Consider the following 26286-nt stretch of genomic DNA (forward strand, 5'->3'; position numbering starts at 1 on the left):
CGAAGGAGAGAGTGATCTCACCATGACAAGGGTTCAGTAACTATATCCCCTATATCAAGATCCCTCAACCACTGTCCAGAGACAAAAACCAGATCCAGCGTGTTTCCCCCTGTGTGGGTAGGGCCATGAATTAACTGGATCAGGTCCATAGCTGTCATGGAAGCCGTGAACTCCTGAGCCATCTCTGACGTCTCACCCATGGATGGCAGGTTGAAATCCCCCATGACCATAAGCTTAGGGGTATCAACCACCACCGCGGCGATGATGTTGAGTAGCTCGGGCAGGGCTGTTGCCACGTGGCAGGGAGCCAGGTACGTGATCAGCAAACCCATCTGAACCCCATGACCCCATTTCACAAAAAGGGATTCACAGCCGGCCGTCTGAGGAACAGTGGCCTCCCTCGGTCTCAGACCTTCTTTAATGATAACCGCTACCCCCCCGCCCCTCCCCTATGACCTCGGCTGATGGAATGCTTGGAAACCTGGCGGGCACATTTCAACGACGGGAACCCCCCCCTCCTGGCCCAACCAGGTCTCCGTAATACCTGCCAGGTCCGCACCCCCCTCCTGAACAAGATCACAGATGAGGGGGGCTTTATTTACTACGGACCTGGCATTGCACAGCATCAGCCGAAGGCCTGGGTCCTGAGGGTCTATGCAACCTGAGGAGCGAGTAGAGCCTTGGGGGCCGGAGCACGCCACCGCTCGTAGACAGCGAGTGCGCACTCCCCTAACACGATATGGCCCCCTGCTCCCGCCATATCTACCCCTCCCACCTACAGTACTGATGTTCAAAAAACTATCCGGACAATTTTCCTTCATTTCTCCCATATCGGATTTGAGATCATCATGGTTTCTTTTTGTTTCCTCGTGATTGTTCGCAATGGCTTCTTGTGTCTTAGTCATTGCCTCCTGAATCATTAACAACATTGATTGAATGCTTTGTATATTAGACATAGAGCCTGTTTATCTGCTCCCAGCATACTTTCTATTGTATTGTATTCTATTGATAGCTGTTGTGCTGGTGAAGATGTAATGGATGTAGGGCTTGAAGCTGTTTTCTTACTTATTTTAGTTATCGTTGTTGTACCTGTACTTGTCGTTTTTCCTATCCATTGTAAATTCTACCAAATTTTCATACAATGAATTAATTCTACTGATCTTAAACATACTAACTATGAGAGTGGTTAGTTCTCTTCCCTTGTATAGTTTTTAAATTTGTTCTATACAATATAGTTATATATTGTTATATATATATATAACTATATATATAAAATTATATATATATGTGTGTGTGTGTGTGTGTGTGTGTGTGTGTGTGTATATATATAAATATATATATTTATTATATATATATAAACCCTGACTAAAAAAAAAGTTTTATACATTTGAACCTATGAATTAAAAGAATAAATATTTGACCTTTACAGGGAGGAGTCATAAAATATGGGTGTGGCTGGCCGATGAAGTCCAAAAAGACAGAAATAGTGCTATCCCAGTCTCCCATAAGTCTCAGAACAAACAACACAAGATGTCTGACAAAGCCTGAAAGGGGTGATTTGAGATATCACCCCACTATGGTCATGTAAACAACTTAATCTACATAGGAAAAAAACCTGACTAAAAAAAAAGTTTTATACATTTGAACCGAAGAATTAAAAGAATAAATATTTGACCTTTACAGGGAGGAGTCATAAAATATGGGTGTGTGTTAGGTTCAGCTTGTAGCTTACTCCTAACTTGTTGGTCAGGCAATATATCTGTTTCTTTAAGAAACAACTGAGCCACGTAATCAGGGTTTGCTGAACCCTGTAATTAGGCTACAGTGCATAAATAAGCAGCGCAGAGAAGCGTTCTTTGTTCTTGATTGATCATGTTCCTGTTGCTTCCTGCGTCTTTCTGCTGATTGGTGTTAGACTGAATTGTTATATGGTACTGTATACCGAGAGTTACTAAAGTCTGTTTGCTTTGGTAAGGGAAGATACTTACTGGACTGATATTACTGTTTATGATCTTGGACTGTTTTACCTACACCGAGACTGCTTATTATCTTGTATATAAAGTATTTTTCTCACACGAGCTGCATGTTTATCTCCTTCCCTGTGTGTTTCTGCTCTGCTCGTTGCACAAGCAACAAATACTTTTTACACACACCCTAACATTGGTTATGGGCCCAGAACGTTCCAGGGCTCTTTAATTTGTTTTTGCAGAAGTGAGAAGTGCAGGCAGTGGGTGTAGTAGTCAAGATGATGGCTTTTGAGCAAGGTACAAGTTATTCTACCATAACCTGGTTGGATGGTACAAACTATGTTACCTGGTCCACAAAATGCTGTCTACTTTTGCGAAAAGAAGGACTGTGGGACATGGTTAATAATCCACCGGACATAACTGCATTGAATGCTGCTGACGAAGAAGATGCCAAAAAGATAGCGAAGTTTCACAGGGACAACGAGCGTGCCTTATGCATCATTGGCCTGACACTGGGAGACCAGCAACTTGTCCATTTCCGGGGCGAAGAGTCTGCTGCAAGGTGTTGGACAAAGCTAAAGAAGCTCTACGTTCGTGACTCTGTGGGTGTCCATATCTACCTGACACGGAAATTATTTCGTTTACATCTTCAGAAAGGAGGAGACATGATGGCTCACCTGGACTCCATGACAGGGCTTTTCCAGGAGCTACATGAGCAAGACCTTGTGTTTACTGAACTGCAGCAAGTTTATATTATTCTTTCATCGTTGGATGACAGTTATGACTCTTTTGTTTCATCATTAGAAGTATTGTCTAGAGATGAACTAACATTGGCCAGTATAACTGGTAGGTTACTGGATGAGGCCAAACATAGGCAAGAACGAGACCAGTTAAGGATGCAACAGCAACCAAAAGTGGAAGCTGTATATGAGAATGTCAATATTGTTAAACGCTGTTATGCATGTGGGGCTAAGGGGCACATTGCAAAATATTGTAATAATAAGAAAGTGTCTGCTAGAAACTTTGCTAAACCCAGGAAAGGGTGTAATTTAGCAACCAGTTCATCTATTAATATAAGAGATGATTGGTGGGTGATTGATAGCGGTGCCTCTCAATCAATAACAAAAAACAGAAAACTGTTTCTAAACATGAAGAAAAGTACTAAAAAGGTCAAATTAGCTAATGGCTGGAATGTAACTGTAGCTGGGGAGGGACTTGTTCAATGTTCTATTTGTAAGCACCCTTTACCCATGCTTTATATCCCTAGTTTGAAATATAACCTTTTATCTGTAAAGTCATTACTATATTCTGGGTTTACAGTAACTTTTAAAAACAACAAATGTTTGCTGGAATGTGAAGGCACTGTAGTTACTGCAGAATTAGAAAACGACTTATTTGTCATTAGGGATAAGTCATTACTGTTAGTTCAGTCAAAAGCTAAATTTGGAAATGTAAAGCCGCATGATGAATGCGTACATTTACTACATAGAAGGCTTGGTCATCTGAATTTCAGGTTGTTGCATTTGACTGTTAAGCAGTCTAAAGGCATTAAGTTAAGGGCTTGCAGCAAATACCTGAACTGTAATACTTGTAACCAGCATAAAAGTAAAGTTACACTTGCAAACCGCTGCAATGGGTTTAAAACAACTAAACCTTTGGAGGTAGTCTTTTTAGACTTAATAGGGCCAAAGAAACCCAGTTTAGGGGGAGCATGCTATATTTTGAGTATAGTTGATCACTTTACCAGATATGGTTTTTGCTACCTTATGAGGTCCAAAAGTGATACGTTCCAATGTATCACAAACTGGCTTTGTTTTGTAGAAAGGAAGCAGAGGTTTAAGGTGAAATGCATTGTTACTGACAATGGAACTGGGTTTACTAACCATCAGTTGGCTAAGTTTTTGAAGGATGCTGGGATACAGCATAAACGTTCTGCCCCTTTTTGGCCGGAACATAATGCATATATAGAACGAAGAGGCCAAACCCTACAAGCTATGACTAGGACTATGCTGGCTGATGCTTGTTTACCTGATAAATTGTGGGGAGAAGCAATACTATGTGCCAATCATATTTTAAATAATGTGGTGCACTCCTCTACAGGAAAAATACCTTTTACTTTATGGCACGGGAGGAAGCCTGATTTAAGTTATATACATACTTTTGGTGCACCAGCCTGGGTGCATATACCGGTTAGTCAGAGAAGGAAGGACCAACAGAGAGCAAAGAAAATGATTTTTGTTGGCTATGAGGCTAACCATAGGTCCTATAGGTTCTGGGAAAAAGGAACAACAAAAGTTTTGTGTAGTGCTAGTGCTAAATTCCTAGAACATGAAGGCTGGGATAGGTTAGAAAAAGCAGACTATGGTTTTACAGATGTGGATGTTAAGATAGACCATATTCCTGATGATAGTTCATCTGAGATGGATGATAAACCATCTATTAAGGTTGAAGAACAGGAACAGGAATCGGGGTTAGGGGAGGATGAACCCAATATACCTGATGTTAGTCCTGTTATGCATAGACGATCTTCCAGGGACCGGCATCCACCAGATCGCTATAAAGCCACAGTGGTTTGCCAAGTAGATATCGAACCATCCAGTTATCATGATATTAAACTATATCCAGAAAAGGAGCAAAAAGCCTGGCAAGAGGCAATGGATAGAGAAATTGATTAATTGAAGAGGCTTGGTGTCTATGAAGTTGTAAGAATACCACCAAATGAGAAACTTATAGGCTGTAGGTGGGTCTACAAGGTAAAGAAAAGTGTAGATGGGGTAGTAACCCATAAAGCTCGGCTTGTTGCACAAGGGTTCTCACAGACAGATAGAGAATATATAAAATACTAAAAGATATTTAAAATTTTAAAATCTTTTATAAAAGAGGGGGAAAATTAGACCAGGCCGGCCTGGTGAAATAGTAAGGTCTTTAAGGCGCGGCAGAAGGTGCGCAGATCTGGGATCCTCCGTATCTCTGGGGGGAGCTCGTTCCAGATAGTAGGTGCCCCCACAGAGAAGGCTCTCCCCCTGGGGGCCGCCAGTCGGCATTGTTTGGCTGACGGCACCCGGAGGAGCCCCTCTCTATGGGAGCGTACCGGCCGGTGGGAAGCTATTGGTGGTAGTAGGCGGTCCCGCAAGTACCCGGGTCCTAAGCCATGGAGCGCTTTAAAGGTGGTAACCAGAACCTTGAAGCGCATCCGGAAGACCACCGGGAGCCAGTGCAGCTCGCGCAGGAGGGCTGTTACATGGGAACGCCATGTCACTCCCATTACCACCCGCGCGGCCGCACTCTGCGCCAGTTGGAGCCTCCAGGTGCTCCTCAAGGGAAGCACCATGTAGAGAGCGTTGCAATAGTCCAGGCGGGAGGTGACAAGGGCATGAGTGACCGTGCGTAACGAGTCCCGATCCAGAAAGGGACGCAACTGGTGAATCAGGCGAACCTGATGAAAAATCCTCCCGGTCACGGCTGTCAAGTGCTCTTCTAAAGACAGCCGTGAATCCAGGAGGACGCCCAAGTTGCGAGCCCTCTCCGTGGGGGCCAATGATTCGCCCCCAATAGTCAGTGATGGCGTCAACTGACTATATTGGGACGTCGGAAACCACAGCCACTCAGTCTTCCAAATCTTCCAAATCTTCCCGAATCTGAGTGATTTTGTCATACAGATACTGAACAAAATCCTCGGCTCTACCCTCCAAGGGGTCCTCCCGCGCTTCCTGGTGGAGCAGGGAGCGGGTCACCCTAAAGAGGGCGGCCGGGCGATTATCTGATGACACAATAAGAGCAGCAAAATAACTACATTTCGCTGCTTTTATCGCCACTAAGCAATTCCTAATGTGGGATCTTACTAGTGTCCGGTCAGATTCAGAAAGACTGGCCCTCCAACTACTCTCTAGGCGTCTTTTCCGGCGCTTCAACTCCCTCAGCTCCTCGGTAAACCAAGGAGCCAATTGAGATCGGCGCCGGGTCAGAGGCCGCAAAGGCACGACCCGATCCAGAGCACCAGCAGCCGCCCTATCCCAGGCGGCCACCAGGTCTCCAGTCGAGGCGTGTGCCAGAACCTCAGGAAATGGCCCAAGCTCCGTCTGGAATCTGTCAGGTTCCATCAGGCGCCTGGGGCGGAACCATCTTACCGGCTCCGCCTCCCTGCGGCGGGGTGCAGCGGTTCGAAAGTCAAGACGAAGGAGAGCGTGATCTGACCATGACAAGACATACATACATACATACATACATACACACACACACACACACACACACACACACACACACTGCTCAAAAAAATAAAGAAAACACTTAAACAACACAATGTAACTCCAAGTCAATCACACTTCTGTGAAATCAAACTGTCCACTTAGGTAGCAACACTGATTGACAATCAATTTCACATGCTGTTGTGCAAATGGAATAGACAACAGGTGGAAAGCATAGGCAGTTAGCAAGACATCCCCAATAAAGGAGTAGTTCTGCAGGTGGTGACCACAGACCACTTCTCAGTTCCTATGCTTTCTGGCTGATGGTTTGGTCACTTTCGAATGGTGGCAGTGCTGTCACTCTAGTGGTAGCATGAGACGGAGTCTACAACCCATATAAGTGGCTCAGGTAGTGCAGCTCATCCAGGATGGCACATCAATGTGAGCTGTGGCAAGACGATTTGCTGTGTCTGTCGGCGTAGTGTCCAGAGCATGGTGGCGCTACCAGGAGACAGGCCAGTACATCAGGAGACGTGGAGGAGGCCGTAGGAGGGCAACAACCCAGCATCAGGACTGCTACCTCCGCCTTTGTGAAAGGAGGGACAGGAGGAGCACTGCCAGAGCCCTGCAAAATGACCTCCAGCGGGCCACAAACGTGCATGTGGCTGCTCAAATGGTCAGAAACAGATTCCATGAGGGTGGTATGAGGGCCCGATGTCCACAGGTGGGGGTTGTGCTTACAGCCCAACACCGTGCAGGACGTTTGGCATTTGCCAAAGAACACCAAGATTGGCAACTTCGCCACTGGCGCCCTGTGCTCTTCACAGATGAAAGCAGGTTCACACTGAGCACATGCGACAGATGTGACAGGGTCTGGAGATGCCATGGAGAACGTTCTGCTGCCTGTAACATCCTCCAGCATGACCAGTTTGGCAGTTGGTCAGTAATGGTGTGGGGTGGCATTTCTTTGGGGGGCCGCACAGCCCTCATATTCTCGCTAGAGGTAGTCTGACTGCCATTAGGTACCGAGATGAGATCCTCAGACCCCTTGTGAGACCATATGCTGGTGCGGTTGCCCCTGGGTTCCTCCTAATGCTAGACCTCATGTGGCTGGAGTGTGTCAGCAGTTCCTGCAAGATGAAGGCATTGATGCTATGGACTGGCCCACCCGTTCCCCAGACCTGAATCCAATTGAGCACATCTGGGACATCATGTCTCGCTCCATCCACCAACGCCACGTTGCACCACAGACTGTCCAGGAGTTGGGGGATGCTTTAGTCTAGGTGTAGGAGGAGATCCCTCAGGAGACCATCCGCCACCTCATCAGGAGCATGCCCAGGCATTGTAGGGAGGTCATACAGGCACGTGGAGGCAACACACACTACTGAGCCTCATTTTGACTTGTTTTAAGGACATTATATCAAAGTGGGATCAGCCTGTAGTGTTTTTTTCCACTTTAATTTTGAGTGTAACTACACATCCAGACCTCCATGGGTTGATAAATTTGATTTCCATTGATAATTTTTGTGTGATTTTGTTGTCAACTATGTAATGAACAAAGAACTTACTAAGAATATTTCATTCATTCAGATCTAGGATGTCTTATTTTTGTGTTCCCTTTATTTTTCTGAGCAGTGTATATATATAACTATCACAACTATCACTAGATATATATATATATACAAATATATATATTTTACTATAATTCTGAAATCCTTATTTTCTATATTCTATATACTTCTATATACTTATTTAAGACTATGTAAATTTTTACTTATATATGGAATTATAAGAAAAAATAGAAGTCAATACTTATTAGTAATATATTAAAGCTAATATATATCTAATTATAAAGATAAGCAGATATAAATATAAATTACTCAAAATTCATTTTCAAATATCAATAATCCGATGTATATCAATAATTACTAACAATTACTAATAATTAATTTTCTAATAACAATAATCAGGTGTTTATCAATAATTACTTAATCATGCAAAATTTATAAACTTCTTAATTTATATATTCCACCGTTTATCTTAATAACTTGATTGCTTTCAATTAGACATTTATTTAATCTCTCACAATTATGTTTGGTTCTTAATGTTTTTATATTCCAAAGGGTGAAAGTCTCTTGTTATGTGTGTGTCAGTGGTGGGTTGCTACTGGTTCTCCCCAGTTCTTGAGAACCAGTAGTGGAAATTTTGAGTAGTTTGGAGAACCAGTAAATACCACCTCTGCTTTGCCCTGCCCCCAATCTATTCGCTGCCTCCTGACTCCCAGCTGATTGGCTAGAAGGAAAAAATCAGGGCTCATTTGACAAAGAAGAGGAAAAAAAACCAAGACACTATCACTTTAAATTGAGAAGGCAAGACGCCTCCCAACTGATCATCTAGAAGAAAAAAATCAGGACTTGCTTCTCAGCCAGGAGATCACTTGGCAAAGAAGAAGGAAAGAAAAAAAGATGCCATCACTTTAAATTGACAAGCCAAGAAGCAGCTGCTGGAAAGAGGTTTTTGCTTGCAGAAGCGAAGTGACATTCAGCAATTCGTTTCTGGGTCAGCTGAACAACAAACTGGATAAGAGGAGGGATTCTTATATGATTCTATGTTTTTGAAGTTTTGGGGTTTGTGCAACATGGGCTTTGTGTTTCTAAAAAGGTTTGGGTGATTTCCATTGTGAAATATCCTGTCTTGAATGAGTTTTCTGCCTGCTTATAAATGGAGCCGAACTTCCGGCTTCCACTTTCTATTATCTCTAAGCACTGGTAGCTGTTTTCTTCTTACAAAATTTCCTTTATGCAGCTGGCAGAAATGTGGAATGAGTATCAGGCAGGTTCCTTGTTAGCAGCTTGATTTTTCCTTGCTTTTCTGGGAGCCTTTTCTTATGAGTAATATTTTATTTGGGGAAATGAAGAGGGGGGAGTTTGATTCCTTCCCAGAGCAGGTTAGTGGGGTGGGGAGGGAATGAAGATTTTGAAGTAACCTTCCCCTGGAGTAGGGAGGGAATGGGGATTTTGCAGTATCCTTCCCCTGTCACACCCGCCATGCCACGCCACACCCAACAAGCCACAACCTCAGAACTGGTAGTAAAATAATTTGAAACCCACCACTGCATAAGTCCATCTTAATATGCTATTCTTGGTATGTGATATTTTGTACACATACAGAGAAAGAAGCACTTGTAATCTTTGATTTTTAGGCTTACTGTCAAGCCTCAGCCATAATACTAATGACTGTTTTGAACAATATGCAGGTTATATTACATGAATGGCTATTTTATATGTGAAATTATGACTGAAATATTTCTGCACCTATATTGGTTCACACTGTCAGGAAGTTTCTCCTTAATTTTAGATTGCTTCTCTCTTTGTTCAGTTTCCATCCATTACTTCTTGTTTTGGCTTCTGGTGCTTTGGAAAATACATTTCCCCCCCCCTTCTTTCTGGCAGCCCCTTAAAAGCCTGTTGCCTATCACACTCTTGGGCAAAGCATGTGAGCCATTTCTTCCTTTCAGTGGTCCATGAAAGTGCATCTATAGTATGTAGATTATAAAGTTGAAAAAAAGTGAACAACATTTTTACAGAACTATAGATACGTTGAGGCTGGGTGTGACAAGGAATGGCTGGGAGGGGAGGGGCCAGGCAAGGTACCCCTTGACGTGAGTGACATTGAGTTGGCCATGCCTACCCAATTACATGACTATCAAACCACGCCCACTGTCACATAACCATCAAGCCACACCCACAAAATAAGCCATGCCCACAGAATCGGTAGTAAAAAATTTTAGAACCCACCACTGGTGTATGTGTGTGTGTGTGTATAATTTTATTTTTATTTTTTAGTCCTTAATTCCATGCAATCTTCTCCCAGTCTTGCATCATTATCTATCCAGTTCTTTTTTTCTCCTGTCTGTCCTTTATCCTCTACTTCAATTCTCTTCAATTGTAAAGTTTATTGTCAGTCTCCAAAAATGTCCAAAATATCCAATTTCAACAGCCTTAATTAGAAATCCCCAATCTTATTGTTTTCCAGTTCTATTCCATCTACACCTCCATTAAATCTACCACATCTTGAATCACCACTCAAATTCCACCTTTAATTAAGTCTTTCATTCTTTAAAGCCTTTCGTAAATTTCACAGTCCTAATAACCTAAACAATAATGAAATAAATGTATTTAATTTATAATCACCACTTTGCTCAATCCTCAAGATATATCCAGCTGGAGTTTTTTTTTCCTCTTTTCACCTAATACCTTGCCTTTTGCACAGTCACTGCTTGTCAAATTGTTTCTTCTGCTCCTCTTCCTCCTAGTCACCGCGTTTATTTGGCAGTATTTCTGCCTCAAGTTTTGGAGTCTCGATATCTCTGCTCCACCATTCAACAATATAATTGTATCTCCTTTTTGGGATTTTCTCTCCTACTGATTGTGATTCTGTTGGTTTCTCAATCTTCGCTTCCTACTCCTCGGCTGTCAGCGCTTTGGGCCAGCCAAAATGGCTGGTTTCTTCCCCGCCAGTATTAGGAGATTTCTCCTGAACCTTCGGAGGAATTGCTTTTTCCCCCCGAGATCCTCAAAAATTCCTCTTTTTTCTATCAATCTCTCCGGGGTTGATAGTGCCTATTTAGGCTTCCTAGCTGGGAAAATTTGAGCTTCAAGAACGGAGCCCTGTTCCCTAGCTCCACTTGCGCTGACATCACCACCAGAAGTCCTTGCTTACCCTGTCAGTCTTGATCAGTTGCTTCACAAACAGTGTTTTGATTGGTGCCAGGTCTCTACCTAGGCTCTAGGCTGAGAAGGGCTATTCTGCACCCCTCCCTCAAGTGTTCTTTAAAATACAGAGTTTCCCATCATTCTTTTAACAACCTCCAATATGCAAACTGTGTTACTCATCCTAAAATGAATCCTTTTTACCTGGAGCTTCAAAATTTGCTGTTTGCTGGGAAGATGTGTAGTTAAAAGTCAGTCTACATTTAGTGTACATCTGACTTTGGGGATATTTCTTCATAACGAAACAAAAGTGTATTTTCTGTGCAGTTCACACCCTTTGCTAGCTGGATCTGGATGTCACAAAGTAAAGCCCACATTTTGTAATTAACCCCTGCAGCCCATTTTGACTGGCAGAGTGCTGCAGGAGGCTGAATGCTGTCACACCCCCTGGCCATGCCCACTCAGTCACGCCCATCCAGCCACGCCAATCCAGCCGGTCATTAGAACAGAGAACTGGTTGTTAAATTATTTGAATCCCACCACTGTTAAGAAACCTTTAAGAATTTTGTTTTTCTGACTGTTCCCTGTACTTAGTCCCTGTGGTTGAAGACTAGAGCCATTTTTAGTGAAAGCAAATCTAATAAGTTTTGTTATGTCCTATCAAATGTGCTTCTAGACTAATAGTTTGTCTAATGACTGTAGCGTAAACTGGTAATGCACAAACTAGGACAACTCTTCAGAAGATCAGTGAATGTGGCTTGTGTTCTGGTGCAGTAGATCTTTGTGGTCTGGCTGCTGTGTTTGGATATTTTCAGGTAATGTGCAGTTTGCTTTAATAGTAAGCAATATTTTTTTAAAAGGGAAGACAGTACTTGAGACAACGAAATTAGATTGCGATCACTATTCTGTAGGACACTCAGCAGAATATGTGCTGTTTTTTGAAACAATTAACCAGGCCCTGGAACAGCAAATCTGTCATCATGTACCCCTAACTGAGCTAGCTAATCTGGCATATGCCACATGTAGTTTGTCTAATTGATAGGGATGTCAGAAATAAGGATTTCCAAGACTGATGATTTTGTGGGTGTGTTTAGTTACATACAAGAAGCATTATGACTACTGAAAGCAGCTGTACACACAGCTGGTATCATATATAGCCCATACACAGAGCTACAAAACTGTACTATGAATGTTAATTATGTCAGTAGTATCTTTTATAGGCAATTAACACTGCCATCAAGAACAAAATTCCCTGTGTCGTGGTGGAAGGTTCTGGTCAGATAGCAGATGTGATTGCAAGCTTGACAGAGACAGAAGGCACACTTACTTCCTCATCTGTTAAAGAAAGATTACTCAGATATTTGCCTCGAACACTTTCTAGACTCAGTGAAGAGGAGATTGAAAGTTGGATCAAATGTGTAAGTATATACATTCTTCCTCCATGTAACTGGGACATTTACCAGTTGTGTATACTATATAATTAATTTGCTAGACTGTGATGGAGAACTTAATGAATGCTAACCTAAGAGATAAGGGGGAAAGGTATTCTGCTTCAGATAGTCCAGGGCTTAGACATGTAAATAGAAAGTGAGGAATAGTTTGGGTAAGATGCTAATCAAGTGTCGCCATCCATTGGCCATTTTGAGAGCTCAGATTTAAAAATGCTAATAACTAGGAATGGAATATTTTAATACTTTTCTAATTTCAAAATTTATTATTTATAAGTTTCTAATGCAGTTTCTATCCTAATCTTAAATTTTAAAAAATTCTTAAGACAATTCTAATTTCTAAATTGGATTTAGAAATCCAATTTATTATTAACAAGATTTTCATTGCAATTTCTGTCCTGGTCTTCACTTTAAAAGAATTCATAAGATAAAAATATTTTAAACAATATAATTATAAAATGAGATAAATGATAAAAATGCATTATAATTACATTTTTAAAAAAGTATTTTCTCAAATGATAAAACTTGTAAAACTAGAAATAATTTTTTCAGCTAGACCATGATGAATTGAAGTAAAAACTAAATTCATTGAAGCCACCTAGAATGATATTTCTTAGAATAATATGAGCATGCTTTGAGTATATTTTCCACTGTTGTGCATTGTTTATTCTAAGAATGTGGCTGTTTTCCCACAGATTTTTATCTTGTTCCTTTTTTATGGCATTTCATTGTTTATTACTAAGAACAATGTTTTGAGATCTTATAGAACCTGTACTAATTATTTGTACTAATTATTTACAATTTTCCAAGATACATAGTTAGGGAGGCAAGTGGGCATAAAATCTAACTCCTGTTTATTAGAAAGCAGATTAGCGTTTTCAAATCTGGGCAGGAAAACCCTGGCCCCAGGTGTCAGAACGGGTTTGGAGCTTTTTGTATTTCTATGTTGTCCAGATTTTTGAAGCCCTGCTCTATTAAACCTACAATTAGTTCCACAGATGCTGCTGGTTATTTAATTTATATCCCACGAACTCACAATATGAGTTAATCCAAGAGTCCTGAAAATGTGGGCTGTGACTCTCAAGAGTCTGCAAGCACCTAGCACAGGAGACCCAGTTACTTTAAAAAACAAACAAACCAGTGGTGGGTTCCTCCCAGTTCGGCCGAGCTGGTAGCGGTGACAATATGATGTCACCGAACTGGTTCTGCCCCCCCACCCCGCCCCCCCCGCTCCCCCCACCCCTGCATTATTCTTACCTTTTATTTGGCCCCACCCCCAATCTATTGCTGCCTCCTGAGTCCCAGCTATCGGCTAGAGGGAAAAAAACTGTTTAAACTCTTGCCGCAGGGCTTCAAAGGGCCGCCCTACAGCTGATCAGTGGTAAAAGAAAACAAATGAGTAGACCAGTGCCTGCAAAAATAAATACGTAGACCAGTGCCTGCAAAAATAAATGGGTAGACCAGTGCCTCCAAAAACAAAATGAGTAGACCTGCAAGCAGTTAAAAGTCTGGTAGACCAGTACCTCTGCTAAATCCTAAAGAATTGTCACATGATCATCAAGCCACACCCACAAAATAAGCCACGCCCACAGAACCGGTATTAAAAAAATTTAGAACCCACCCCTGAAACAAACCATGATCAGACTTCTTCAGGTAATATACCTGCTGTTAAAACTGACCATAGGTCATCTTGATGAAGAGTAATTATGGAATTCAAAGTCCAAGAACCCCTATGATAAAATATAGTTATTAAAAGTACTATATTTATTTTTTGCCTAACTCGAATGAAGTCATTAAGGTTATCTGGAAAAACATGTACTCTTTAAACATTTTAAGGGTGTGTGATATTACCAGATTTGAGAATCTGTCAGTTGATCCAGTGTAATACATGAAGTGACCCATTGTGAAACAGCCAGATTTATATCAATATAAACAATATGTATCAATCTAAAAGAATATGTTTATAAAAAGCTCTCTTTTTTGTTAATTGACAACAAAATTGTATCCCACATTTGTCTACTAGTGCTAGACAAATGCTCAGTATCTGAGTTGTGCTTGCTGTTGCTTTTGTTCCTTTTGAATGTCCTTTTCTTAGCTTCTGCCTTTTTCCCCCCTGAAAATTTCTAACACTCAGTTTATGACAAAAGACTGGCCTTTCATTCAGTCAACTAACTGAGGACAGAATTATTGGAGAGAAAAACTTTCACTAGAGGTGGCATTTATAGATATGGATTTATAGATTTATAGAGAGCAGTTAGCTTCACACAAAACTTCACACACAAGACTGGATTAACAATGAATGATTATTGTGTTCATAGAACATATGATGGCCAAACAAATAAACCATATGGTCTGGTTAGTAAAGTAATGCTAAAATAATGTCTGGTTCTTTACAATATGCTAAACTGAAAAATATCCCATATCATTTTAACCTAATCTAATGTATTGTACGAACAGAGCCAACATAAAACATCTTTTGGTAGATGGGGAAAAACTTGCACCTGTTGATAGGTCTCGCAACTTGGGTATCCTCCTGGATGCTCGGCTGTCCCTAGAAGACCATCTAACAGCCGTGACCAAGGGGGCCTTCGCACAGGTTTGCCTGGTGCACCAGTTGTGCCCTTTCCTGGACTGAGATGACCTTCGCACAGTCACTCATGCCCTGGTTACTTCTCACTTGAATTACTGCAATTCCCTCTACATGGGCCTGCCCCTGAGATGCACCTGGAGACTCCAGCTGATCCAGAATGCAGCTGCATGGGTTGTTATGGGAGCCCCTCGTTACTCCCATATAACACCCCTCCTGCGTGAGCTGCACTGGTTACCAGTGGTTCTCCGGGTCCGCTTCAAGGTGCTAGTCCTCACCTATAAGGCCCTGCATGACTTAGATCCGGGATATTTGCATGACCTTCTCCTGCCTGCCTCTCACCATCCTGTTCGCTCACATAGGGCCACTCTCCTCAGGGTTCCGACGACGAGCCAATGACGCCTTGCTGTGCCCAGGGGTAGGGCATTCTCTATGGGTGCTCCCACCCTCTGGAATGAATTACCTACTGATCTCTGGATGGCTCCTGATCTCCGTTCCTTCCGTCGGGACTTGAAGACTTGGCTTTTCAAACAAATAGGCTGAGACTGATTCCGGGTTTTATTATTTACTATTAATTACTTATTTGGATTAAATTATGATTTTATTGTACTTGTTTCTTAACTTGTTTTCGCCGCCCTGAGTCCTTCGGGAGAATGGCGGCATATAAATACATGTAATAAATAAATAAATAAATAATAAATAAATATAGTATAGTATAGGCAAGAAAAAACATAAGATGGCAAATTTAAGTTCACTCAAAAAATTTCAGTTTTATTTTCCCCTGTCAGGTGCAAAAGATTAGGTCCACACATGAAAGTCCAACTAAACCAATTTATTGCTAATCATGCCTATGTACAGGAATCTTCTCAACTATCAGTTAACACCTATTTGGGATTAGATAAGGGTCAACAGAATTCAAGGGAGCTAGGATTTAATTCATTTGTGCCTATGTACGGATTCTAGGCTGATCACTCTTTTAACTCTGCCCCCAGATTCTGCCACTCTTTTTTTTTTTTTTGCATTAGAAATATGATAGCAATAGCTTTAGACTTATATAGTGTTTCACAGTGCTTTACAGCCCTCTCTAAGTAGATTACAGAATCAGCAAATTGCCCCCAACAATCTGGGTTCTCATTTTACTGATCCTGGAAGGATGGAAGGATGAGTCAACCCTGAGTTGGTGAGAATTGAACTGCTGGCAGTTGACAGAATTAGCCTGCAATATTGCATTCTAACCACTGTGCCACCACGACTCTATGATGTGGCCAATTTGGTTCAATGATGTGTATGTTTGTTTCAGCATTCATTCAAATTCACAGCAAATAGAACCTCCCCTCCCAAAGAGTCCCAGTTTAATTACATTGGTCTTTAATTACTGGTCCATAACTCTGCTGTTTGATATATTAGTTAATGTCGGGTTGTCACTGCATGGATGAAAACAATAAGTGAATAAGAATGTAACATCGTCAGTAAACTGTGCTTCAAATCAATAATTTGATTATATCATTTTTTTTTTAAATTTGATTTATATGCCGCCCTTCTCCGGAGACTCAGGGCGGCTTACAATGCGTTAAGCAATAGCCTTCATTCTTTTGTATATTTTATACAAAGTCAGCTTATTGCCCCCACAAACTGGGTCCTCATTTCACCTACCTTAGAAAGGATGGAAGGCTGAGTCAACCTTGAGCCTTGGAGAGACTCGAACCAGCAGAAATTGCAGGCAGCTGTGTTAATAACAGGGTGCATTAAACCACTGTACTATCAAGGCTCATGAAATCATGTTACTTAAATGACCCCATTATTCCAATTATCCTCCTCTTACCCTTTGGATGTGTAACAAAAGAATGAAAATAGATAATCCTACATTGTACTTTGTTTGAATAAAACAAACAAGTTTCTCCTGCTACTCTGCATAGCATGACTGAAGAACCTACCTCCCCATCCCCAAACTAAGGAATAAGACAGCCTGCCTTGCATGGAAGTTAGTCAAGGGCCCTGGTAAATTCTAGGTTGATAGGGAAACAGAGGCAGATATTTCACTACTCAAATTTGGTAACATCATCAAGTACTAGTAAGGAATGGTGTTTGTTCTCTATTTATATTCTAGTGGCTTGCCCTGCCAATATTGGAGGTTCTTTGTTTAGGCTGTTTATTATCAGTTTGTTTGGCAGTTCCTTCATTGGAATAATTTTTACTTCTTGATTTTTGGTCTGATGTTAATTTTGGTGTTTAATCTATGCCCATCTGAATGTTGATGAGGTGTTTTGGTATTTTTGTTCCTGTCAAGTCCCAGGGAAATCAGAAAATCCAGACAGTTCAAATGAGTATAAAGATTTATTGCAAGCTGTCTTACAAGAATCTGAACTATTAATGGCCAAAACAAATTGGCAGTATATAAGGGTCAAAGGATTCAAGATGGGCTGGATTTAGATCTCTTGTGGGCACAAAGAGATTCATGATTAATGATTCAATTGACCCCCCCCCCTCGGGCTCAGCCTGGTCATCTCTTACATCACCCCTCCCCTTCCTGGGAATTGAAGGCTAGATGTAGAAGTGCCATTGTAGGCAAGTCTCCCTAACCCCCCCTCCAGAGGAATGCAGCGGCACTGGTTAATATCTTCCTCAATAGATTCTTCAGGAGAAGCCAGACGGGGGGCTGGTAGTTTGGTCCGCCTTGGCTTATTAGAGAAGTACTAGTGAAACTGACAAACTAAATCAGGGGGATGAACATACCATGCATTTTTCCATGAGCAATCTTCAATAGGGTAGCCCTTCCAATGAATCATGTACTGCATGGCTTTGCCTCTGTTTGACACAGGGTAGGATTTCTTCCACCTCATATTCCGGTTCTCCCCCTATTAATGACTGATGGTGGAGAGAGGCGTTGCAATCATATTGTGCTTGTAGGGAGAATCTGTGGGGTGTAATGCTTGGTAAAATACTGGATACACTTTCATTGAAGGGGATAATTGGAGGTAGAAAGCTACAGGGTTGATTTGTCAGAGAACTTTGAATGGTCCCACAAATTTAACGTCTACCTTCTTGAAAGAACCTGAAGTAGCTAAGAACTTGGTAGAGAGCCCAACTTTGTCTCCTAGTGCTATGGGTGGGCCCTCCTACCAATGGACATCTGCTACCTTCATGAGCCTGTTTTGATTGGTCAAGATGCTGTTTCAAATTGCTGGGCAGCATATTGCTTTCATAAAAAGTCAACTGCCCCTGGAACAGTTGAATCCATTGTAGGGTGTTCTGGCAACACTAGGGTATGTGCCATACATGGCTTGAAATGATATTGAAGTTGGTGAGTGCAGTGAAATGTTGCAAGAAAGTTCTGTGAGTGGCAATAATGATAGCCAGTTGTCTTGGCTATAGAGGCAGTAGCACCTCAAATAGGATCTGGAGGAGCTGGTTCATCTTTTCAGCTTCCTCATTTGTGACAAGGTGGTGAGGAGAGGAGAGGTTGACTGACATTTAGTAGCTGGAAAAGTGCTTTCCAAAATCTAAATTGGAATTGTACACCTCTATCTGACATGAGTGCTGAGGCCATGCCATGGTAGTGAGAGATGTGGTATAGAAAAAGTTGGGCTGTATCTTTGACATTCAGCAGTCTCTTTTGGGCAAAGGAAATGAGACATCTTGGTGAAAAGATCTACCACTATTAGAATGATAGTGAATGATAGTGATAGGACTGGGGGTAGTGATAGTGATAGTGATAGGACTGCGGCTGGCGACACCCAGGGGGAGGGCCTTCTCTGTGGGAGCCCCAGCCCTGTGGAATGAACTGCCCCTGGAAATTCGTAAGATTTCTGACCTCCGGGTATTTCGCTGCGCACTCAAGATCCTGTTGTTCCGCCAGGCTGGGTTAGCAACATAATTTTAAATTGGATGTTTTAAATTTTTGGGGTTTTAAATTAAGCCAAATTTATTTAATATTTTTAAATTATTTTAAATTGATGTTTATTCTGTTTTTAAATAGGCTGTACACCGCCCTGAGTCCTTCGGGAGAAGGGCGGTATAGAAATAAAATTATTATTATTATTATTTATTGGTTAATCTTTAGTGAGATTCACAGCCTTTGAGGCTGGTTAATAGCTCAGCAGCTCGAGTCCTAACCAAGGACCTAGGAACTGTTAAGGTATCGTCGGAGGATGTAAGCTGTTCCGAGTAAGGTGGTTTTTTGTAGAGTCAAAATGTTCAAGTCCGGCAAATTTAGGATTTCTAAATAGCGGGGTAGCCCTTTGGGTATTGCTCCGAGGGCTCCAATTACAATCGGGACAACACACGATTTCTTTTTCCATAGTCGCTCAACTTCAATTTGTAAGTCCCGGTACTTTGTGATTTTTTCTTGCTCCTTATCTTCAATTCGTGCATCACCAGGTATTGCAATGTCAATGAACCATACTTTTTTCTTTTCAACTATTGTTATGTCAGGTGTGTTGTGGACCAAGTGCCTGTCAGTCTGAATCCTAAAGTCCCACAAGATCTTGAGTTTCTCATTCTCTAAAACTTTCTCAACCTGATGTTCCCGGTGGTTTTTGCTGTACTCAAATCCAAACTTCTGGCACAATTTCCAGTGAATGATTTTAGCAACACGGTCATGGCGTTGTAGGTAGTCAGTTTGTGAAATTTTGCTGCACCCACTGATCAGGTGGTCGACTGCCTCATCTTTCTCATTGCAGAGGCGGCATTTGCTGTTGATGGTAACATGTTTAATTATTATTATTATTATTATTATTATTATTATTATTATTATTATTATTATTATTATTATTATTATTAAAATCAGTGATGAAATCCAGAGAGACCATATGCCAAGGATGGGTGAAGGGCGTTGATTGAAGTTACAAAAGTCCTGCAGGTTTCTGATGGAGGGGATGCACAATGTATGGAATTCATTTATTGTTCTCTTTGTTGTCTGTTATGGAGGAACTTCAGCTCGGTGGTATAGGGTTCTCATGATTCCCATTTTGTGCTTGTAAACAGAACCCCCCCCCCCACACACACAGAGAGATCAATATTTACATTTTGATTCCTTCAACCCACTAGAGCAGAAAATGGGAGTCATCAGAACAAACATCACCTAGCTGAAGCCTGCCTACCAACAAAGATGGGAAAGAAAAAGAACTAAAACACATCAAGGAAGTCCTCAAAACATATGGCTATCCCAAGTGGGCCATCAAATCTCAAAAAAGACCCAACAGGAGCTCCTCCATAACAGACAACAAAAAGAATAATAAACAAAGCAATGTCAAGGGGGCAGAGCTGATGTCGCAGCCAGAATGGAGAGTTTTCACAGGGCTCTGGGTTAAGCTGCCATATTCTACCTGACAAGAGGTTCAATTGGACTCAATTGGATCCAAGCCACCTTGGAGAGGTGGTGGAGGTAGAGGCGGAAGTTTTGCCAATCACAGGGAGCCTGCAAACTCACTGTTGATCCCAGAAAATTCCTCATCCTGATGGGGGAAAAGATGGCCATTAAGCTGGCTGAACCAAGGCTGTGACACCTCCGTTGAAAGAGCAATAAAGGAGATGAGCAGAAAACAGTGTGTGTGATCTGGGTGAGCTATTCTTAATTTCCAACTCCTGTTGAGGAATTTACCCCAGAAATTAACATCTTTCTGAAAACGAGACTCTAAAAGAGAGGAGGTGGTTTTTATTCACCCCCCTAGAATGGTGGTGACTTAATACAAGAGCTGCTGACAGACCTGAGTGAAGGAGAAGAAAGCACTTGGTAAAAATAGACCTTTAATGGGTTGGAGTTCCAGGTGGTTTGCTTGTGAATATTTTGCCAGCTTTATGGATATTTAAGATACTATTTGATATATAGTATATATTGTAATCCTGGAAAATGAAATTTGGAGAAGTGAAAGTTGGATGTGGATTTTGATGAAAGTGGAGAAATAGAGTAAGGGTGCCACCTGCTGGTGGAACCAATCAACCAAAGGGAGAAGAACCTGAATAGTCTGATGCAAAACAAAATGCTTGGGTTCCTTTGAACTGAACATCTGCAAACTGCTTATACTGGATACTTAGAAACAGATAGGGAAGACATAGAAATTTGTCCTTGAGGACTTCCGGCGGTGATGTCATCGTGTTAGGGATGAAGGGAATGGATCTTCGCTCTCCAAGTCCCTAATATTTTATTTATTTATTTATTTTATTTATTAAATTTATATCCCGTCCTTCTCCCCGAAGGGACTCAGGGCGGTGAACAGCCGAGAATTAAAATAACATACAATATAAAAGTTAAAATAATTAAAAATAAATTAAATTAAACGGCCACCCCAATTTAAAACCCCTAGTAACTAACCCATAAAACCTATTCAGGCCAGGCCGGCTTGCTGAAATAAAAACGTCTTCAGGGCCTTACGGAAAGTGCGGAGATCCGGAATCAGCCATATTCCGGGAGGTAGCTCGTTCCAGAGGGCGGGTGCTCCCACAGAGAAAGATCTCCCTCTGGGGGCCGCCAGCTGACATTGCTTGACTGACGGCACCCTGAGGAGGCCCTCTCTGTGAGAGCGTATTGGCCGGTGGGAGGTTATCGGTAGCAGCAGGCGGTCTCGTAAATACCCTGGCCCTAAGCCATGGAGCACTTTAAAGGTGAGAATCAACACCTTGAAGCGCACCCGGAAGACCACCGGGAGCCAGTGCAGCTCGCGCAGGAGAGGTGTTATATGGGAGCGCCATGTCGCTCCCGTGATCACCCGCGCGGCCGCATTCTGGACCAGTTGGAGCCTCCGGGTACTCCTCAAGGGGAGCCCCATGTAGAGAGCATTAGCGTAGTCCAGGCGAGAAGTGACAAGAGCATGAGTGACTGTGCATAAAGAATCCCGACTCAGAAAGGGGCACAACTGGCATATCAGGCGAACCTGATAAAAAGCCCCCCTGGCCACGGCCGTCATATGCTCTTCTAAAGACAGCCATGTGTCCAGGAGGACACCCAAGTTGCGAGCCCCCTCTGTGGGGGTCAATGACTCGCCCCCAATAGCCAGTGATGGCGCCAGCTGGCTATATCGGGATGCCGGCATCCACAGCCACTCAGTCTTGGAAGGGTTGAGTCGAGCCTGTTCCTCCCCATCCAGACCCACATGGCCTCCAGACACTGGGACATCACTTCAAGGGCATTGTTGGGGTGGTTTGGGGTGGAGATGTACAGCTGAGTGTCATCAGCGTACAGATGGCATCGCACCCCAAATCCACGGATGATCTCACCCAGCGGCTTCACACAAATGTTGAACAGGAGTGGCGAGAGGACCAACCCTTGTGGCACCCCACAAACAAGGCGCCTCAAGGTCGACCTCTGCCCCCCTGCCAACACAGACTGCGACCGGTCAGAGAGATAGGAGGAGAACCACCGCAACATGGTGCCTCCCACCCCCAATCCCTTCAGCCGGTGCAGCATGATACCATGGTCGATGGTATCAAAAGCCGCTGAGAGATCTAATAGGACCAGAACAGAGGAGCACCCCCTGTCCCAAGCCCTCCAGAGATCATCAACGCGACCAATGCCGTTTCGCTGCTGTACCCAGGCCTGAAGCCAGACTGGCATGGGTCTAGATAGACGGTTTCATCCAGGTTCTGCGGGAGCTGTTGCGCAACCACACTCTCAACAACCTTCGCAATAAAGCGAAGGTTGGAGACAGGACGATAGTTAGCCATAACAGCTGGATCCAGAGAAGGCTTCTTAAGGAGGGGCCTCACCACCACCTCTTTCAAAGCAGGCGGCAGGAAACCCTCCCCCAAAGAAGCATTTATAATCCTCTGGAGCCAGCCTCGCATAACCTCCCGGGTAGCCAGTACCAACCAGGAGGGACACGGGTCCAGTAAACATGTGGTTGCGTTTAACCTCCCCAGAATCCTGTCCACATCCTCAGGAGTCACAGGATCGAACTCGTCCCAGATAACATTCTCAAGACCCGCCTCAGCCACCCCGCTGGAATCTACCCAGTCAGAGTCCAAGCCTTCCCGAATCTGAGTGATTTTATCGTGCAGATACTGTGCAAAATCCTCAGCCTGCCCTTGCAAGGGGTCCTCCCGCGCTCCCTGATGTAGGAGGGAGCGGGTCACTCTAAACAAGGTGGCTGGGCGGTTATCTGCCGATGCAATAAGAGCGGAAAAGTAATCACACTTTGCTGCTTTTATCGCCACTAAATAGGTCTTAATATGAGACCTAATTAGTGTTCGATCGGATTCGGAGCGACTGGCCCTCCAACCACTCTCTAGGCGTCTTTTCCGGCATTTCATCCCCCTCAGCTCCTCGGTGAACCAAGGAGCTGGGCAGGTGCGACGCCGGGTCAGAGGCCGCAAAGGCACGACACGATCCAAAACCCCGGCAGCCATCCTATCCCAGGCGGCCACCAGATCTTCAGTCGAGTCGTGAGCCAAAGCCTCAGGAAATGGCCCAAGCTCCCTCTGGAATCTCTCCGGATCCATCAGGCACCTGGGGCGGAACCACCTAATCGGTTTCACTTCCCTGCGGTGGGGTGCAGCGGTCAGAAAGTCCAGCCTCAGGAGAGAATGGTCAGACCATGACAGGGGCTCAATAGCTATATCCCCTATAACCTGGCCATTCAACCACTGACCAGAGACAAAAACTAAGTCCAGAGTGTGTCCTCCCATGTGAGTAGGGCCATGAATTAGTTGTGTCAGGTCCAAGGCCTTCATGGAAGCCATGAATTCCCGGGCCACCTCAGACGCCTCACCGGCCGACGGCAGGTTGAAATCCCCCATGACCACCAGTCTGGGGGTATCAACCGCCACTCTGGCAATAACGTTGAGAAGCTCGGGCAGGTCTGCTGTCATGTGGCAGGGAGCCAGGTACATGATCAGCAGGCCCATCTGCATCCCATGGCCCCACTTCACCAGGAGAGACTCACATCCGGCTATCTGTGGTATAGTGGTCTCCCTTGGATCAAGACTTTCCTTGATATCCCTGATTTGGGAGCCGATTTAGGCACTCAGAAAAAAGGAGAAATTCCCAGGACCTCAGAGAGGACAGCAATCCCTCCGAAGGTTCAGGAAACCCCCCTTAATCCCAATCGGGGAAAAACCAGCCATTCCAGCTGGCCAGAAACATTGACAGCTGATTAAGAGGGAAGCGAAAATCAAATAAAAGAAGACATCGGTGGAAAGATCGGAAGAAAAAACAACTCAAAAGGTACATTTACAACCTGAGGATTAAAGGCGGGAGAAAGTAAACTCCAATCAAGAAGCGAAATATAGCTAAACAAGTGGCGACTGGAAACTAAGCGGAGATGGAAGTCATCTTGACAGTGACAGCGCACAAATTAACAACTGGCGAAATCGGAGGAAATCCAGAGGAAACCCAGAAGGAAAAAGTGAACCCGGAGAAAATTGAGATCTTGGATAACTTGTTGCAGAGGAGAGAGAGGATTCAAGGAGAGAAAAAGAGAAATTTGACGGACCTTGCCCTTTGTGGAGACAGTGACGAGGCAATTAACAAGCAGCAGATTCTGGAATAGAGAGCGACAGAAAAAACTCTGCTTAAGTGGAAGCTAGCGATTTCTGGAACTAAATCAAATTAAACGTAATTTTTTCCTTTGGATATTTGGAGATTTGGACGAGATTTGGGCGACTTTCAGATATTTGGACCAGGATCTTTTGAGAGGTGGACATTTTCGAAACTTGGTGAATATTTAATTTAAAAGACATTGGGACGCTAGACATTGAAAGTAAATAGCAGAGAAAATAAATCAGAAGGATACAAATCTGAAAAAGAAGAGAGTGACCTAGAGGAAGAAGAACCAACAGTGAAGTAAAATTAATTGCAATTAAACTTGATATTGAATCAGTGATTAAAAAGTAATAAATATATTGTTTTTGAAATCTCATATATAATTGTTAACTCGGTCTTAGAGAATTACTTTGGCATTTAATCATCATCTTGTTTTTGCATGTTTAAGGTTGAAGATTTATATTAGACAGATTAAGTAAATTAAGGATTGTAATTAAGGATAATTGATATTTATAAATAGTAATTAATAGTAATTTAAATAAGATACTAAATAATTAATTATAAGGACAATCAATTGATGAATTGCTGAAGCATTAGGCTTTTCCCTCACTCACTCCCCCCTATACCCCCTCTTATTTTTAAAAAATAATTTGGACAAATAGTCATTAATATTTGAAGAATTTTGAAAAATATTGAAAGGTGAAAGATAGAATTTATATATAAACTTATACATAGATAGTGATTGTGTGATAAGGAAATATATTTCAATTGTTTATTATCTTGGGATTACTGAAAGCTATAAATTGAATTTAAATATCAATAGAAATATAACAGCCCAACTAGTAATCAGTATATGAAACTCTGGGAGAAGATAACACAAGAAATACTAATGGCAACTACGGGTTCAGCAACAATTACTAAGTCAAGTAAGAAAATACCTCCAAACCAGATGATACTTACGGCCTCCCCAGCACAGCAAAAATCAGTTGAAACTATGGAAAAGGATAAGGCAACCCCCACTCTTAGTATGCAAAACATCCACTCTGTACTAACGATGATCGAGGAAGGAAGGAATAGAATGCAAGAGACCATGGTCCACAATCATGAAGAGACAAGGAAAAACCAAAAGGACGGATGTGGGAAAGATAAAAGATAATATTAGGAACATGGATGAGAAGATAAGAAAGATACAACAGAACATAGAGGAAAATGAGCAGAGGATCCATAAGGTGAAGGAGAGAATAGAACATACAGATAAGAGAATGGAAAGGATGGAATATAACCAAGCGGCAACAAATAAGGAACTGGAGGACTCGTTATCATATCTCAAGATGGAGAAGGCATCCTTCTACTTAAGGTTTCAAAATGTAGAAGAGCAAAAGAATGAAGACTTAGGAAAAATCATGACTGAGATACTTTCAGAAGTGACCCAGAGGGACAAGGAAGAGATACGAAGTGGAATAGATGAAATCTCTAGAGTTCACACGAATTATGCACGAAGAAACAAGTTACCCAAAGAAATACACATCAGATTCACCAAAAAATCTATAAAAGAAGAGATCTATAGGAAGATGAGAGAAGAGACAACTATGTACAGGGGAAAAGAAATTTTAACCCTCAAACAGATATCAAAAAGGACAAGGGACCAAAGAAGGAACTACAACTTTCTAACCGCACAGTTGAATAAATTTAAAATAAAATTCCACTGGCTAATGCCAGAGGGCCTACTAATCTCCTGGGAAGACAGAAAAAATAGAATTGATAACTTAGAAAAAGCACAGGATTTTTTCGACCAGCACTTTGTATTGGAAGAGGAGCAGGACAGCAGAGAAGAACAAGAACTCAAGAGGCAAGAAGAACAGTGGACAGAAAAAGAAGAAGGAGACCAAGAAGAGGAGAAAAAAGTGGAGAGA

At 42.5% G+C, this 26286-nt stretch overlaps 1 protein-coding gene across 1 annotated transcript in view; it reads left to right on the forward strand.

Annotated features, from left to right (window-relative positions):
- Positions 1-26286, forward strand: part of TRPM8 (transient receptor potential cation channel subfamily M member 8) — a 380221-nt gene that overhangs the window by 124284 nt on the left and 229651 nt on the right. The window contains exon 8 of the mRNA XM_070933161.1: positions 12084-12281. Within this exon, the coding sequence (XP_070789262.1) occupies positions 12084-12281 (198 nt within the window). The remainder of the gene's footprint in view (positions 1-12083; positions 12282-26286) is intronic.

This window comes from Pituophis catenifer, unplaced genomic scaffold (genome assembly GCF_029215685.1).
Source record: "Pituophis catenifer annectens isolate HBS135680 unplaced genomic scaffold, rPitCat1.0.hap2 SCAF_1, whole genome shotgun sequence".
NCBI classification, from domain to species: Eukaryota; Metazoa; Chordata; class Lepidosauria; order Squamata; family Colubridae; genus Pituophis; species Pituophis catenifer.